The sequence below is a fragment of the Jatropha curcas genome, chromosome 7 (genome assembly GCF_041381405.1).
Source record: "Jatropha curcas cultivar XTBG-Jc1 chromosome 7, XTBG_Jcur_1.0, whole genome shotgun sequence".
In the NCBI taxonomy this organism is placed as follows: domain Eukaryota; kingdom Viridiplantae; phylum Streptophyta; class Magnoliopsida; order Malpighiales; family Euphorbiaceae; genus Jatropha; species Jatropha curcas.
Window position 1 is genome coordinate 16,744,803 of NC_143157.1, and position 16,568 is coordinate 16,761,370.

At 42.5% G+C, this 16,568-nt stretch overlaps 2 protein-coding genes across 2 annotated transcripts; both read right to left on the reverse strand.

Moving 5' to 3' along the window:
* Positions 1-1,966: 1,966 nt before the first annotated feature.
* Positions 1,967-3,426, reverse strand: LOC149494787 (uncharacterized). Its single transcript, XM_089723801.1, has 2 exons — positions 2,764-3,426; positions 1,967-2,687 (listed from the first exon to the last, which is right to left on the reverse strand). Exons 1-2 carry the CDS (start codon positions 3,397-3,399, stop codon positions 2,052-2,054), a joined length of 1,272 nt encoding a protein of 423 aa, XP_089579927.1. The 5' UTR covers positions 3,400-3,426; the 3' UTR covers positions 1,967-2,051.
* Positions 3,427-3,596: 170 nt separating this feature from the next.
* Positions 3,597-6,527, reverse strand: LOC149494788 (uncharacterized). Its single transcript, XM_089723800.1, has 5 exons — positions 6,036-6,527; positions 4,946-5,629; positions 4,684-4,857; positions 3,956-4,618; positions 3,597-3,874 (listed from the first exon to the last, which is right to left on the reverse strand). The coding sequence occupies exons 1-5, from the start codon at positions 6,150-6,152 to the stop codon at positions 3,755-3,757; spliced, it is 1,758 nt and encodes a 585-aa protein (XP_089579926.1). The 5' UTR covers positions 6,153-6,527; the 3' UTR covers positions 3,597-3,754.
* Between the last annotated feature and the right edge of the window lie 10,041 nt (positions 6,528-16,568).

Consider the following 16,568-nt stretch of genomic DNA (forward strand, 5'->3'; position numbering starts at 1 on the left):
AAATTCCTCAGGGTTTTCGGAGATTCCAACCTAATAGTCTCCCAAGCCCTAAGGAAATGGAAGATTAAAGAAGAACGTTTGGTTCCTTACCTACAACGTTTGGACGAATTGGCTCAGCAGTTTGAGGAGTTATCGTTCCACTACCTGCCGCGAGCCAAGAATCAGTTTGCCGATGCCCTAGCTACTTTGGCCTCCATGGTTAATATAGAGGGAGACCAAGTCATTCGACCTCTGACAGTCCGGCTACAGAAACAGCCAGCACACGTTATGAATTTGGTGGATGACAAGCCTTGGTACTGGGATATACAGAATTATCTTCAGGGTGAAGCCTATCCAGAGGGATCCACTAAAACTGATCAACGGACATTGAGACAGTTAGCATCTGGATATTTCCTTACTGAGGGAATTCTGTACAAAAGAAGTTGGAATGGCTTGCACCTGAAGTGCGTAGACGAAGAAGAGGCTCAAACCATCATGGATTCCTTACATAATGGGGAATCTGGTCCACACATGCATGGGATGGCCCTGGCTCGGAAAATTATGAACCTGGGTTATTACTGGTCAACTATGAACGAAGATTGTGTGAGGCACACACGGAAATGCCACGAGTGTCAAATCTTCGCTAAACTGCAAAGGCAGCCTCCGATCAATCTGAATCCCATAGCCTCGCCATGGCCTTTCGCAACTTGGGGCATAGACATAATTGGAAAGATCCATCCGAAGGCCTCTAATGGCCACCAATTTATCCTGGTTGCTGTTGATTATTTCACAAAGTGGATCGAGGCAGCCTCCTATTCGGTTTTGAATGCCAAGAAGGCAGCACAGTTCGTTCGTACCAACATCCTTTGTCGGTATGGAACACCATTCGAGATTATCACTGATAATGGATCTCATTTTCAAAACGAGTTTTCAGACCTGCTGAAGCGAAAGAAGATCCAGCATCATAAGTCCTCTCCCTACCGTCCACAAACGAACGGGGCCGTTGAGGCTGTAAACAAGGCCATAAAGGTCATTTTGCAGAAGACGGTGCAGAAGCATAGGGCATGGCCCGAACAGTTACCATTTGCCTTGTGGGGATACAGGACCTCCATCAGAGCGCCTACCGGGGCAACCCCGTATTCCTTAGTGTATGGTATGGAAGCAGTGCTGCCTATTGAGCTGGAAGTTCAGTCGGCAAGAATTATCCGAGAAAGCCAGATCAGCGAAGCAGATTGGGCCGAGAATTATCATATGCAACTCTTGGGTATGGACGAAAAGCGATTGCGAGCAATCCACCAGACTCAAGTTTATCAAAGGAGAATAGCGCGGCATTTTAATAAAAAGGTTAAAAATCGGAAACTCGAAGAAGGTTGTTTGGTTCTGAAAGAAATTAGACAGCCAATCATAGACCCACGTGGGAAGTTCCGTCCTCATTGGGCCGGGCCCTATGTGTTGAAGAAGATATTATCCGGCGGAGCCGTCGTCTTGACTGATTTAGATGGTTTGGAATTTACAAATCCATGTAATTTAGAACAGTTGAAAAGATATTATGTGTAATCATTGCATGATGTAAATGAACTACATTAGGCCTGATTCTCTTTGGAAAAAAGAAATTATATATCGGAGATATGTAGGCAACCCTCATTGGGTGCGGTCTAAGCATTAGTAAAAAAAAATCGTCATTTCACAAATTTCATGCTTCTTTGCCAAAAAAAAAAGAAAAAGGAAAATAAGAAAAAACCCGCTAAGTTGAAAACCCGAAAGGGCGACTTAGGCAAAAGTCGGGGCCCGCTAAGCTGAAAACCCGAAAGGGCAGCTTAGGCAAAAGTGGGTAGCTCGCTAAGCTGAAAACCCGAAAGGGCGGTTTAGGCAAAAATTAGAGCTTAAATAAATAAAGTTGGAAAATGCTTGGAAAGCTAAACAACATTCTCAATTTAAGCAATAAAGTCAAGAAAATGAAGGAATCCAAAATAAAGCTAAGTCCAAGACAAAAGTATAAAACATACATCCAAAAATCCAAAATCCCAAATAAAGATCAAACAACAATGAAAGTCCAAAAAGCCTATAGAAGTCTAGGCATCCCGTCGCCTCCGCGGGGCGGCATCCTCTGAGTCTCCTATCTGCCCAGCCTCGCCGGTCCGAGGAGCCAACATAATCTCCTCACCAGTCCCAACCTCATCCTCAGCATCAGCCTGAACCCAACCTTCGAGTACGCTCAGCAGTGCAGTCCTCCTTGGTCTCTTAATTGGCCAGACAGTAGTAATAAACCAAGCCCGATACTCAGGAGAAGTCTGAACACTGGCAGGGTTAGGCAAAGGCCTAACCATTTGATGATCTCTTACCCAAGCCCTAAGGACAGCTCGGGTAACACCTGGAGTGATGGCCGAATCAGCTGAAAAGTCATCTATAACCGGAACAGTTTGATCTATCCCCATTTGTCTTAAAACGCGCAAAGCGCAGTACCAAGTACAATGGGTGAGGCCCAGAAGATAAACCCGAGAATGGCGAAAGCTGACCTGGATGAAACGGGTAACATTGTACCAAGGAACGAACCACAATATCTCATCGGGGCCCAACTCAATCAGCCATGAAGTCCATGCATCAGTAGAAGGGCGTGTGATTAAGATCCTCCGGGTACGATACTGAGAAGGATTGTAGGGTAAAAGAGTAGGAGCGGCAACCACTTGGAGATGGTCCCTCAACCATACCTGAGTAATGGATCCTTTCTATTACAATGAAATAATAAAAGGAAAAGGAAATGGGAAAGGTAGTAAAGGGAAATACCTGGAGAATGATGGGAGAGACTGTCCATTCCTCAAACCCTAAAGCAGCCCTGTCGAGGCTCCTAATAGTCTCTGCCAGTACGAGACCACCGATGCAACCCATGTCTTCCATTTGCCAAACCATGGGACAAAGGCGCAGATCCCCGAAGCCTGGATCCCGGTTAAACAAGAAGCCAGCCAACAAACAGAAAACTAAAGCCCGCATCCTCAGCCTCATCCGGTTTGGGTCATCTGGTTGAGCCTCTGAGAACTCATCAATCAGGGGCAGCAGGATCGCTTTCTGGTCATTAACGATCATAGCTCTAGCTTGGGGCCGGCTGAATCGAAACAGGGTCTCAAACGATCTAATATACCCAGCTTTTATCTCATGCCTGACCAAAGGGGCATTAGGGTCACATCCCACAATGGCACAAAACTCCTCAAAAAGAGGGCACATCTCTTCCATCATGGCCCCGAACCGGAAAACGTGGGCCTCGGGGTCCCAAAATCTAATGCAGGCCCTCAAAAAATCCCAATCAATTACCACACCTCTGAGAGTAATGGCAGGAGAAAGACCGTACCTCCCCAGATTGATCTTTTCAACTTTGGAGAGACTCCTAGTCCAGCTGTGCATGCTATGGTTATAGAAGGGATTCATTGTTCTTTTCTTTCTTGTTTTATGTTATCTTTCCTAAAAAGAAAAATGATAAATAAATAAAAATAATGAAAGACTGAAAAAAAAAAAAAAAAAAAAAAAAAAAAGAGAGAGAGAAACTGAAATAAAATCCTTTTTGTTTTTTCTCTCTTTTCCTCTCAGACCTAATAAACCATGCATACATGTTTTTTTTTTTTTTTTTGTCAAGTTTTGTTAGTACTGATCAAGTGCAGGTACAGATAAAGCTCAGTACAAGATACATATCAAGTGCAGGTACAAAAGTTCAGTACAAGATACATATCAAGTGCAGGTACAGACAAAAGTTCAGTACAGCAATAAAAAGGTAGAGCAGAAGCTATCAGCGGCGGGGCCTCCTCCTCCTCTGATCATCAAAGGCCATCTGAGTCCAGGCCACAGCCACTTCTTGCTGCAATCCAAGAATCAGCTCCATCATCTGATTAACCAACCCGACAGGAACCTGAAAGTTATACAGAGAAAGACACGAGTCAATATCAAAGCTCTTACAAATCCTTTTTGTGAGAGATGTATCAGGTTTTACCTCAGTAATGTCCTCGGAAGGAAGAGCCAGGCGATCCACACCCTCCAGGGAGACTTCTCGAGTAGCTGGAGGGCCGTCGGGTACAAAGTGGGAAATACTGTAGGGTAGGCGGAGATTAACCAGATCCGGATGAAGCGGCCCGGTAGCCTCCAGAATGGCCCGAGGAGCCCTAGAAGGGCCTGCCGGTCGGCTAGGCCCGGCCTGCGAAGAACCCCCAACCGGAGTAGAAGAAGTAGGATCAGTCACAGGCCTCCTCCTTGGAGTCCTAGTTGAAGGACCCGAAGCTCGGGAAGAACGAGTGCCGAACGGCTGAGAAGGAGCCGGTCCTTGGAAATCATCAAGACGAGATCCAATGGGCTGCATTAAAGTAATGCGGCAGAATTCATCATAATCTCCCTCCATAACGAATTCCAAGTATGGAATGCCCTCGGTATGAGTAGCAGTGAGCACCATCTGTTTGCCCGCTCGCATGTCAGTGGGAGGGGGATAAGGGACAGAACGGCAGCCTCTTATTTGGATGTCCACTCTTTCGCCCAAGTAATATCGGCGTAAGAATGGATGCGACAGAACCACCCTCCGCTGAGTCAAAGTGTCTGACCGCTGGAAGCCAGAATCAGCCTGAATCCAGCTCTGTAGACGGGCAGTCATTGGCCCCACTTCAGCCTACAAGATTTTTATGTTAATAAATCATTTTTATTTAACATATCTAAAATCATTAAAGCACATACCAGTTCCAAAGAGCATGTATCAAAGAAGGCTCTCAGTTCCTTCAGCGATTTCTTGCGCCGAACAGCATGAAGACGTGATTTGTACCATCTCCAAGCCAAAGGTGCCAGCCCCAATTCAAGGTCAGGCTGAAGCAGCTCGGGGCGAGTGTAAGGAAAGTATTCGAATGCCCAATTCTGTGTAAAAGAAGAAAGAAAAAAAAAGAAGAGTCAGTGAAAAAAGAAAAATCCAGATGTAGGAAAAGGAGAATGTTCCTTACATTACCTCCCAGAAGTAGTAAGTTCCGCTGAGTTTGCAGTGACCTCGACTCAGAGCACACATATCATCATACGTGCGGCTCAGAATAGCACCAGCCCAGTCATACTCCTTTAAATGGGCCAGATTCTCCAAACTCTTCAAGATAGAGGGGTTAAATCTCTCTTTTCTGTTGGACCAGAAGGTCGAAGCAAATAATAGCAGCAAGGTAAATCTGGCTACCTGAGTAGCCGTCAACTCTCCCCGCCCAAATCTAGCATAGATGTCAGGGGCCTGGAGGGATAACCAGCGCCTAGAAATGCTCAACGCGGGAGAAACAGTGCCAGGCTCGACAATCCGGGGCAGGTCCAGCCCAATCAACTCCAACATTCGGTCAGAGGAGATCTCAGACCTCCAATCATCATACAGCTCAATCGGTCGAACTCCGAAAGGGATCCCGGAAATCACAGAAAAATCCGTAGGAGTCATTGTCAGCTCGCCCCAAGAAAAGTGGAAGGTGTTGGTAGTGTCCCACCACCTCTCGGCCAAAGCACCCAATAATTCCTTGTGATTGTTCCGAGCCATGTCAAGGTGTCTTAGATAACCCAGATAAGACGGGCGGATAATTGCACCCACCGGGTGGCTGTAATCAAGAATTTCGGGCGGAATTCCAGCTATTGAACTCTCGCCGACATCCAACTTAATACGGCAATCCTAAAAGGTAAAATGACCTAAGAGTTACTCCTCGGTTCCTTACTAAGGGTAATATCTTAGTGCTTTCCTAGCATGCATACTGATAAACATAATGAGCAAAAAATTACAATTTTGGCCTAAGGCCCAAAAAATCACAATTTGGCCTAAGGCCCAACAAAAAATTCACATTTGGCCTAAGGCCCGATAAAATTCACATTTGGCCTAAGGCCCAATAAAATTCATTGTTCGGCCTAAGGCCCAAAAAATCACATTTTGGCCTAAGGCCCAAAAAAATCACATCTGGCCTAAGGCCCAATAAAATTCCCCTTTGGCCTAAGGCCCAAAAAATCACAATTTGGCCTAAAGGCCCAATAAAAATTCACATTTTGGCCCAAGGCCCAAATAAATAAATGAGAAATGAGCTTACCTGGGCAAAGATGCCGGTCACGGAGGCGTGGGTATCAGCTTCCACCGCCAGATTGGCATCATCAAGGGAGATCCCCAGAGACTCCAGAAGGTCTTCATCACTGCTATAGCCTGCCATGGTGAGAAAGTTGAGAGAATTGGAGAAGCTCTTTGTTTTTTTTGAAAGTTTGGAATGAATGAAAAATGAATTCTTAAGCTATTTATAAGGAAAAGGCTAAAAGGCAGGTCTTCCGGACGCGTCTGATTTTCGCCTCTAAAATTTGGTCTTCAAACAACCACCGACGCCCATAAATCATTTTTATGGTTGCCGGTGGGGGGCAACTGTGAACACTCAAATTTTGAGGCTCAAAAGCCTGTTTTCTTCCGGACTGCGAACAGTCCGGCCGGACCGGAGGCCTTTCGGAAAGTTCATCGGAAATATGCCAATATGGTACTTGAAACGTCCGGAAAATTACGAGGATCTCGGAACTGGTCTCGGAATATTTTTTGGAGGTCCGGAACTCCCGGAAAAGCCCCCGGAATAAACCTGCCTGCCCCGGTGGCTCAGCCACCGGAGCCAGCCACCGAGCCGGCGGCCCATCCCGGCGGCTCAGCCGCCGGGAAGGCCGCCGACCCGGCGGCCCAGCCGCCGAAAGACCGGCGCTTGGCTGCGGGAAGGCCGCCGAGTCGGCGGCCCAGCCGCCGAGCCGGCGGCCCATCCCGGCGGCCCAGCCGCCGGGCAGGCCGCCAACGAACCGGCGGCCCGACCGCTGAGACCCGGCGGCCCGGCCGCCGAGACCCGGCGGCCCGGCCGCCGAGACCCGGCGGCCCGGCCGCCGAGAGGGCCGCCGATCCGGCGGCTCAGCCGGCGGCCCGGCCGCCGAGACTTGGCGGCCCGGCCGCCGGGCGGGCCGCCGAGCCGGCGGTCCATCCGGCGACCCAGCCACCGGAAACAGTCCGTTTTGCGCCTATAAATACAGGCCTCGGGCCTCCTTTTTTCCTCACTCAGTCTGTGTTGACGGACGCTCCTTCTCCCTACGCTCTTTGCGATTCTTTACTGCTTTCTTGCATTTTTTAATTTTAATTTCATCTTATTGTTGTGATATTTGGTCACTTAAAATTAAATTAAAATTAATTCCCTTAACGAGGAGCTTAACCTGGAGTTAAGAAGCGGTCGACGATTAAATCAGGTACGTAAACAAAACTCTGCCTATTTAATTTTAGCACTTCATGCATGCTTCTCTTCTACTCCTTTTAATTCTACAACTGCATAAATGCATTCATGTCATCATAAAGGCAAGTAAATTGCCTCAATTAAAGTATGATTAAGCTAAATGCCCGGTTAATTAATAATCGTGGTATTAAAGCCTAAATCCGACAATATTGGCTTAAAATATCTAGTCTATTAATGGCTATGGTATGATTGCTTTTATTTCGAACAATTTTCGGCTTAAGTCCAGTTCATCAATAATTGTGACTAAGTAGCCTAAATTATTCACGTTCTTTTGGCATTAAATTGCCTACATTGCAGTTTGATTAATTACTTTTGGTAAACAAATTGCCAATAAGTAAGATCAGTTATTTTTTAGCAATAAAACGCTTAAATCAAAGTTTTGGCAAAATGCCTTAAAACTAAATCAATCTTTTTGGCTTTAAAGCTTTAAATCATTCAATTTTGGCGACAGTCGCCTAAATAAATCATCAATCAATTTTGGCAACATCTTGCCTAAATCGGCACTTTTTGCTAAAAGCTTTCAAATCAACACATTTTGGCTAAAAGCCTTTAAAATCAATTTTTTCGGCAATTAAATTGCCTAAATCACAAAATGTTTTGGCTAAAAGCCTTAATTCATTTTTTTTGGCAAACAAATAAGTCCAATCAACATTTTTCTGGCACACAAATAAGTCCAATCAAAACTTTTTGGCAAAATGCCTAAAACAATCAATTCTTTGGCACAATGCCTGAACAAAATGCACAAAGCATACACACACTCATGCATAAAGCATCCCCATTCAAAGCCCTCTAAAAGAGGCCTATCGAACTACGTTGACTTTGATCTTCCATTCAAACGGAAGTACGTAGGCACGTTCGGGATTTCACCCCGAGTGGCAAGTCGAATTCATTCAAACATTTCATTTGGTCCAATTACTTCATTTTCCTTGCAAAGCAAACATTCATTCATTTTGGTTAGTTTAGCAGCATGACATAGTCTCGGGATCCATCTCGGGTTCGAAGACCACGCCTTAGACATTGGGCTAATTAATCTAGTAACTAGGTTAATTAAAATTGGAGTCACTTAGGGTTTTTCCTAGTTTACCCTAAAACAATTAAACGAGGTGGCGACTCATACATTCACGTGCATTTCTTCCTTTAGTCACATGCATTCACATGCCTATGGCATTTTGGGGAGGGGTTCACACTTATGAAAACCTCCCTTGAGTCAAACCATATAGCTTCCGCATCAAGTTATTATTCTCAAGTAAATTATTATCTTTTTCATATCAATAACCCTTCTCCCGAATGTAGTTATTGAAATAACTCAATCCAGGGGAAATTTTCTGCCTGGAAGCATTAAGCACAATAATAATTTATAACGAGAACAAAGAAAAACAAATCTAATATCATAAACTGGAATCGAATTAAGCTACATCAAATCCCTAGTATAAGAGTTTAGCTGGACATAGTAATTAAATTAAACTCAATCATGCTTGGCACATTCATCATATTTAAAGACAATAATAAAAGAAAGAAACAAGATGAAGAGTTTTAGAATAAAAACTGTATCACAACTATGTTGATGGCTTCCTTGAATCTTGGCACAATTGTTTGATGCTTGAAATCCTTGAGAGAGAGAACGAATTATGTAAAGAAATTGCCTAAAAAACGAGAGATATCTTGTTAGGAGAAGTTCCTCTCTTTATATAGAGTTCTTGAAGGCAAGTTTGACTCCTTTTAGGAAATAGAATCCTTATTTAGTGCAAAATCCTTTATAGGAGATCATAACTGTTTAGGTTCTTGATTTCTTCTTAATTAGGACTCCTTTTTCCCCAAGAATAGGTCCAGGTCTTGTTTAGTGTGTTTAGGAAACTCCCCGAGGTCGGCCCATGTGAGAAAAAGCTAGATTTGCGCATTAAATTCTCGCTGGTTCCGCCTGCGCAGCACGGGCGTGCTAGGTAGCACGGGCTGGTGAAGCATTGAGGCACGGGCGTGCCAGGTAGCACGGGCTGGGCGTGCTTTCCTCTGGAAGTCTGGCCAGTGAAACACGGGGCGTGCTAGGTAGCACGGGCTGGTGAAGCATTGAGGCACGGGCGTGCCAGGTAGCACGGGCTGGGCGTGCTTTTCTCTGGAAGTCTGCCTAAAGTTGCCTTGGGCGTGCTATGCTTGACACGCCTAGGGACCCTTGTAGCACGGCCGTGCCTTTTAGCACGGCCAGGGCGTGCTACCAGTTAAGTGCCTTGTGTTATAAAGTTCTTTCTGTGCCAAATTCCTGAAATTTTCTCTTAGATCAAGCGGATTAAAGATCAAGGAAACTTTTGAACATAATTATACTAAAAGTGATTTAAAGTAATAAAAACTTACTCAAAATCTAATAAAAACTATATTAAAAACACTATAAAATTAACACTTATCAAAATTCCCCAAACTTAAACCATTGCTTGTCCTCAAGCAACAAAACTAAAAAAAAAAATATTTTGATGACACTAGCTTACCATGGTTGGAACTGATCTCAATAAACTTTTCATGATATCATGATTAGTAAATAAGTGGATAAACTCAATTGTTCTCCATGCTATTCATACTTAAGCTTGATTTTTATTTTTTGAATAAAGCACATTCATTGAGTAAAATATAAGTTTAGAGAGATTATCAACACTAATATTTATTCCATTTATGATAAATAAGACATGAATCATCTAAGGCAAAAAAATGAGACAATTGATAGAGCAAAAGTGGCATTCCCATATGCAGAATTAGTCATCCTTTCTCCACGATTTAAATGCATTCGACTAAAAGATCAGAAGGTCTTTATTTTGGGTTGTAATGGGGCTTTCTTGGTGTAAACGTTGCTTAATCAAAGAAAGGGATAAAATGTAGACAAAGAGTACAAAAGAATGTATAACATTCAAGATGCTATTTTAATTAAACTTTTTCTAGTTCTAGGGAGTGTCTTGTTTTGAAACTTTCTTACTAGCTAGAGGCATCTTGGACAAGGTCTTTTCTTAATATTTTGGCATTTTTCTTCCTTGTCTTTTTCTATTTTTCTTGAATTCTTTTGATTGCTTTTCATGTGCCTCTTTCTTGATTCTTTCTTCTTTTCTTTATTTGCTAGTATTAATTGATGAATTCTCCCTCTTTTGTTGCTACATTCTAATTAAAAATCGAATCTTTCAATCATACAATCCTTTGTACGTAGGGTAGGAAATTTGAATTTGGCTTTAATGGCTTGGTTTATTGAGGGTGAAGAAAAAAATTTTACGGTTTTAAGGCTTCAAAGTTGGTTTCAAGAGTCATATTTTTAATTTAGGTGGTCTAGGCTAAATATAGGTTTCAACAAAATTTGCCTAAATCATCTCTTTCAAAAAGTAAACATTTAAATTTTTCGCCTCGAAGGGATTTCTAAGTTTTGTTCTAGGAATGCCAAGATTTAAATAACTTAGAGTAAAACACACTTATACATCATCACTCTCATAAAAATCAGTGTTTAAAAATCTAGAAACAAATAGTTTAGATCAATGAACATGTTTAAATCAAACTTTCAAATTCAAAACTTAAAATATGCTAGATTTGAGAAACAATTATGTTTAATACTTATTACTAGACACAAGAACCGTCAAGCTTGCTTGTAGTCATTCCAACCATGTTAAGCAAAAAACAAAAATTTAGATTTTTAGCTAAAATTCCCTTCCCCCAATTTAATCAATCACATTGTCCCCAATGTGTATAAATTCCCCAAACTTATTGCATTGCTTAGAAAGAAAGCATCAAGAGAGAAGCAGAAAACTTACCAACATTGTATTGAACAATACAATAGAAAGGTTATGGAATGTGTCTTAGCTAAAGGAGCAACTAAACATTAAGAACAAAAATTACTAAGAAGTTATAAAAATCCACATAACAAACAAACAAGCAAACAAGTTAAAATGAAAGTAACTAAAACAATGTATTAGAACAAAAGAAACATAAACATAAACCAAACAAAATGAAAAATGAGAAATCCGTCAATTATCTGGTGGTGGGGGTGGCTGCAGAAGCTGGAGGATGGTCTGGAGTTGGCCTTGCATGGTGTCCATCCTAGAGTCAAGACTGCCATTCATGATCTCAATGGACTGGAAACGGTCTGTGATCATTGTTTCCATTCCGTTAAGGCGCGTGTCAAAGAGGTCCATTCGAGACATCATCCTTGCAAGGACTTCATCATTTGACATGTTGGAGGTGCCTTGAAACGATGGACCAGCACCGGATGTACCTGCACCAAAAGAAGAGGCAAAAGGTGGAGGGATATCCTCCTCCATGTCAGCACTGCCTACGGCCTCGGCTCCTTCATCATCAGAATCATGCTCTGGAACACCTACTACTCGATATGCATCCCCAACTTTTTCAATCAACTTCATATGAATCATAACATCTACATCTAACCTGGTACCACGCCCCCCTCCTACACTATCATAAATTGGCCTAGCCGGGTTCCAAACCTGTAGATAGCTAGCAATTCGGGTCACAAAACACCCCATCATTATAGCTCCTTTGTCGGCTCGAGCCACTTTTGCAAATCTCTGGCATAGCCAATACCCAACATTCAACAAGACTCCATTTTCAATCGCCCATAGAAAATATAGCTCATTTAAACCTAACACCCCATCACTTTCACTCCTTCCAAAAATAGTATTTGACAGAAATTTATGAATATACCGCAAGGAAGGTTTTTTCAATTTGGACGCCTTCGAATATCTAGGATTATAATTCACTTCACCTGTAAAACTTTGCCAAGTATTGCGTGCACTAAAATCACTAGATATTTGAATTTGACTATTTTCTGTGGGGAATCCGAAAATTTGGCTAATTTCATTCACAGACAGTTCAAAATCCTGACTAAGAAGCCTAAAACGAATTTTGCTTGGTGGAGATGTTGGCAAAAACCGGATAAAAGAAGAATAAGAACTTAAAAATTCCAGAGTTAATGGAGCATAAACTAAATCCTTCATTTCAAGAAACTGTCCCCACCCTATTCGCCTAAGAGGTTCTAACACAATATCTCTAAGACCCACTTGTGTTAAAGCAGTCTCATCAATAAATCTATTCGGTAAAATAGGCCGAAGAGATAATTTTGTGTACCTTTCTTGTTGATCTGATGAGGCAAAGTCGAATGGAAGTGCAGGAGGTGAAGGAGGTTGAGGAGCCGTGGTGGATCGCGCAGTTGGGCGTTTTCGAGCGGCAACTGAGGATGCGGGTCTGCTACGTTTGTATCTAGGAGGCATGGTTGGAGATGATTATGTGAAAATTTGGTGTGGAGGGTGTTTGATTTGAGAAAGAAAGGAGAAGAAGAGAGAAAATTTGAGAGAAAAGAGGTGATGGCTAGGGCGTGCGAGATGGGAAGTGGGGCGGTTAGAGGCGTGCTCTTTAAATAGGGGCGCCAATAAATGAGGGTGTCTGATCGTGGCACGGTCGTGCTGATAAGCACGGCCTGGGCGTGCTCTCCTCTGACCTGCAAGTGAAAGAAAGGGCGTACCTGGCACGGGCGTGCTGATGGGCACGCCCAGGGCGTGCTCTTCCCTGCCTCTTGAATTGAAAATTGCCTGTGGATAGCACGGGTGTGCTATCTGACACGCCCTGGGCGTGCTTGTCTCTGACTCTCAAGTGTCTTTTCCCTTCTTCAGTAGCATGGGCGTGCCTCTTAGCACGGTTAGGGCGTGCTCTTCTCTGACCTTCAAGTGTGATTGACCCTTTTTAATGACACGGGCGTGCCAGTTAGCACGGCCCGGGCGTGCTCTTCTCTGACTCTCAAGTATCATTGCCTTTGAAAACCGCACGGGCGTGCTGCTGGGCATGCTTGGGCGTGCAAGATCCTCACCCCATGGCACGGGCGTGCTTCCTAGCACGGCTAGGGCGTGCTCTGTTCTGGATTTCCATTTTTTTTTTTTTTTTTTGAAACAAATAAAACATAAAACAAAACACATAAATGGAATCAAACATAAAACAAAACACATAAGAAAAATTAGATGGGTTGTCTCCCACAAGCACTTTTGTTTAACGTCGTTAAGTTCGACGCACTTATCCTAGTTTAGGCTAAGCAAGACCGATCGCACTCTTGATGGGTTCGAAGTTGTCATTATGATAGCTTCTCAGACGTTGAGCATTCACTTTGAAACTTCGATTTGTCTTACCATCCACTATTTCAATTGCACCGTGAGGAAAGATTTCCTTTATTGTGAATGGTCCAGACCATCTAGAGCGTAACTTACCAGGGAATAAACGGAGCCTAGAGTTATAGAGCAATACCTGCTGGCCTACCTTCAGATCCCTCATGATAATGCGCTTATCGTGCCATTGTTTGGTGCGATCTTTGTATATTTTGGCACTTTCATAAGCATGGAGGCGCATTTCATCCATCATGTTTAATTGTAACAGTCGCTTTTGACCAACTTCCTTTGCATTGAAGTTAAGAAATTGAATGGCCCAAAACGCCTTATGTTCTAACTCTACAGGAAGATGACAAGCCTTACCATACACCATGCGATATGGAGACATACCTATAGGTGTTTTGAATGCCGTTCTGTAGGCCCATAGAGCATCGTCTAGCTTTTTGGACCAATCCTTTCGTGATTGTCCAACAGTGGTTTCGAGGATCTTCTTGATTTCCCTGTTAGTTACTTCTACTTGTCCACTTGTTTGAGGATGATATGGAGTACCTACACGATGAGTGACACCATATTTTGCAAGAAGGGAATCTAAATACTTATTACAAAAATGCTTACCTCCGTCCGTGATTATTGCCCTAGGAGTACCATGCCTTGTAAAAATGTTTTTCTTGATGAAGCTCATTACACTTTTGGCATCGTTATTTGGAAGAGCAACAGCCTCTGCCCATTTTGACACATAATCCACCGCCACTAGAATGTATTGGTTTGAATATGATGGCGGAAACGGTCCCATGAAGTCCAGACCCCATACGTCGAAGATTTCGACTTCAAGGATGCTATTTAGGGGCATCTCATGTCTCTTCGAAATGTTACCTAACCTTTGACAACGATCACAAAAACGAACATAGTTATAAGCATCTTTAAAGAGATTAGGCCAATACAAACCACTTTCTAGTATACGCGCAGCTGTCTTGCTTGCTCCAAAGTGGCCTCCGCATTCCATGGAATGGCAAAATTTAAGGACACTTTCTATTTCAGTCTCTGGTATACATCTCCTGAATAGTTGATCACTGCAATACTTGAACAAAAATGGCTCCTCCCAATAGTAGAATTTGATATCATGAAAAAATTTCTTTCTCTGTTGGTAAGAAAAATTGGGAGGAGAAATTTTGCAAACAAGATAATTAACTATGTTAGCGTACCAGGGGGTTTGAGCATTTGCTACTAGAAGAAGTTGCTCATGAGGAAAGCTTTCATTGATTTGTAGCTCGCTTGTATCTTCTTCCCCCAATTCAAGCCTGGAAAGATGGTCAGCAACGAGGTTCTCGGTCCCCTTTTTGTCGCGAATTTCTAGGTCAAATTCTTGCAATAAAAGTACCCAACGAATGAGTCTCAGTTTTGCATCTTTCTTTTCCAGCAAGTATTTGATGGCGGAGTGATCTGTGTAGACTATTGTTTTAGCTCCAATTAGATATGTCCTGAATTTGTCAAAAGCAAAAACAATAGCCAATAATTCTTTTTCCGTAGTTGCATAGTTTAATTGCGCATCATTCAATGTGCGACTTGCATAATAAATAACATGCAACTTCTTGTCTTTTCTTTGTCCAAGAACGGCTCCTACAGCATGATCACTAGCATCACACATAAGCTCAAAAGGTAAAGTCCAATCTGGTGTAGTGATGATCGGGGCTGAGATTAATTCCTTCTTCAACCTGTTAAAAGCATCTAAACATTCTTTGTCAAAATCAAATGGAACATCTTTAACTAACAAATTGCAAAGAGGTTTAGTGATTTTGGAGAAGTCTTTTATGAACCTCCTGTAAAACCCTGCATGCCCAAGAAAACTTCTTATACCTTTTACTGTGTTAGGAGGAGGTAGTTTCTCAATTACCTCAATTTTTGCCTTGTCTACTTCAATTCCTTTTTGAGAGATTTTATGCCCTAAGACAATACCTTCACTCACCATGAAGTGACATTTTTCCCAATTTAACACAAGGTTAGTGTCTTCACATCGTTGCATTACTAGAGATAAATTATGAAGACATGCATCGAAGGAAGAACCAAACACAGAAAAGTCATCCATGAATATCTCAATAAACTTTTCCACCATATCAGAAAAGATGGACATCATGCACCTTTGAAAGGTTGCAGGGGCATTGCATAGCCCAAAAGGCATTCTCCTGTAGGCAAAAGTGCCATAAGGACAGGTGAATGTGGTTTTCTCTTGGTCTTCAGGAGCTATAGGTATTTGGAAGTACCCTGAGTAGCCATCTAAGAAACAATAGAAAGGATAGCCAGCAAGTCTCTCAAGCATTTGATCAATAAAGGGAAGGGGAAAATGGTCTTTTCGTGTTGCTTTATTTAGTTTTCTATAATCTATGCACACACGCCAACCTGTGACTGTTCTTGTGGGAATGAGTTCATTGTTTTCATTAGAGATAACAGTCATACCTCCCTTCTTTGGAACAACTTGGACAGGACTTACCCAATTACTGTCTGAAATCGGATAAATGATACCGGCATCTAGGAGTTTGATGATTTCAGCCTTGACTACCTCCTTCATGTTTGGGTTCAGCCGCCTTTGATGCTCGATTGAAGGTTTGTAGTCTTCTTCCATCAAGATTTTATGCATGCACACACTTGGGCTTATTCCTTGTAGATCCGAGATAGACCACCCTAAAGCTTTCTTGTGCCTTTGTAGAACCTGTAACAACCTTTCCTCTTGATCAAGCGTTAGGTGAGAAGAAATAATAACAGGAAAAGAATGGTTCTCTCCTAAGAATGCATGTTTTAAATGAGGTGGAAGTTGTTTCAGTTCATGCTTAGGAAGTTCCTTTTCTTTTTCATTCAAGATGCTTGATTCGTTAGTGTTATTTTCAACATGCAAAGTGGTTTCCACACATTCATCAACAACATCAATTCTAAAACAATCTCCATAGTCCATAGGAAGTTTACAAGATTTAAGTACATCAAAGACAATCTCTTCCTGTCCAACTCTTAAGGTCAACTTACCCTCATAAACATCAATTAATGCTCTTGCAGTTGCAAGAAAAGGTCGTCCCAGGATTAGAGATCCTTCCCTGTCTTCATCAATGTCAAGAATTACAAAATCAACAGGAAAGATGAATGTACCTACCTTTACAAGCACGTCTTCTACAATCCCTCTAGGATATTTAATTGACCGATCTGCTAGTTG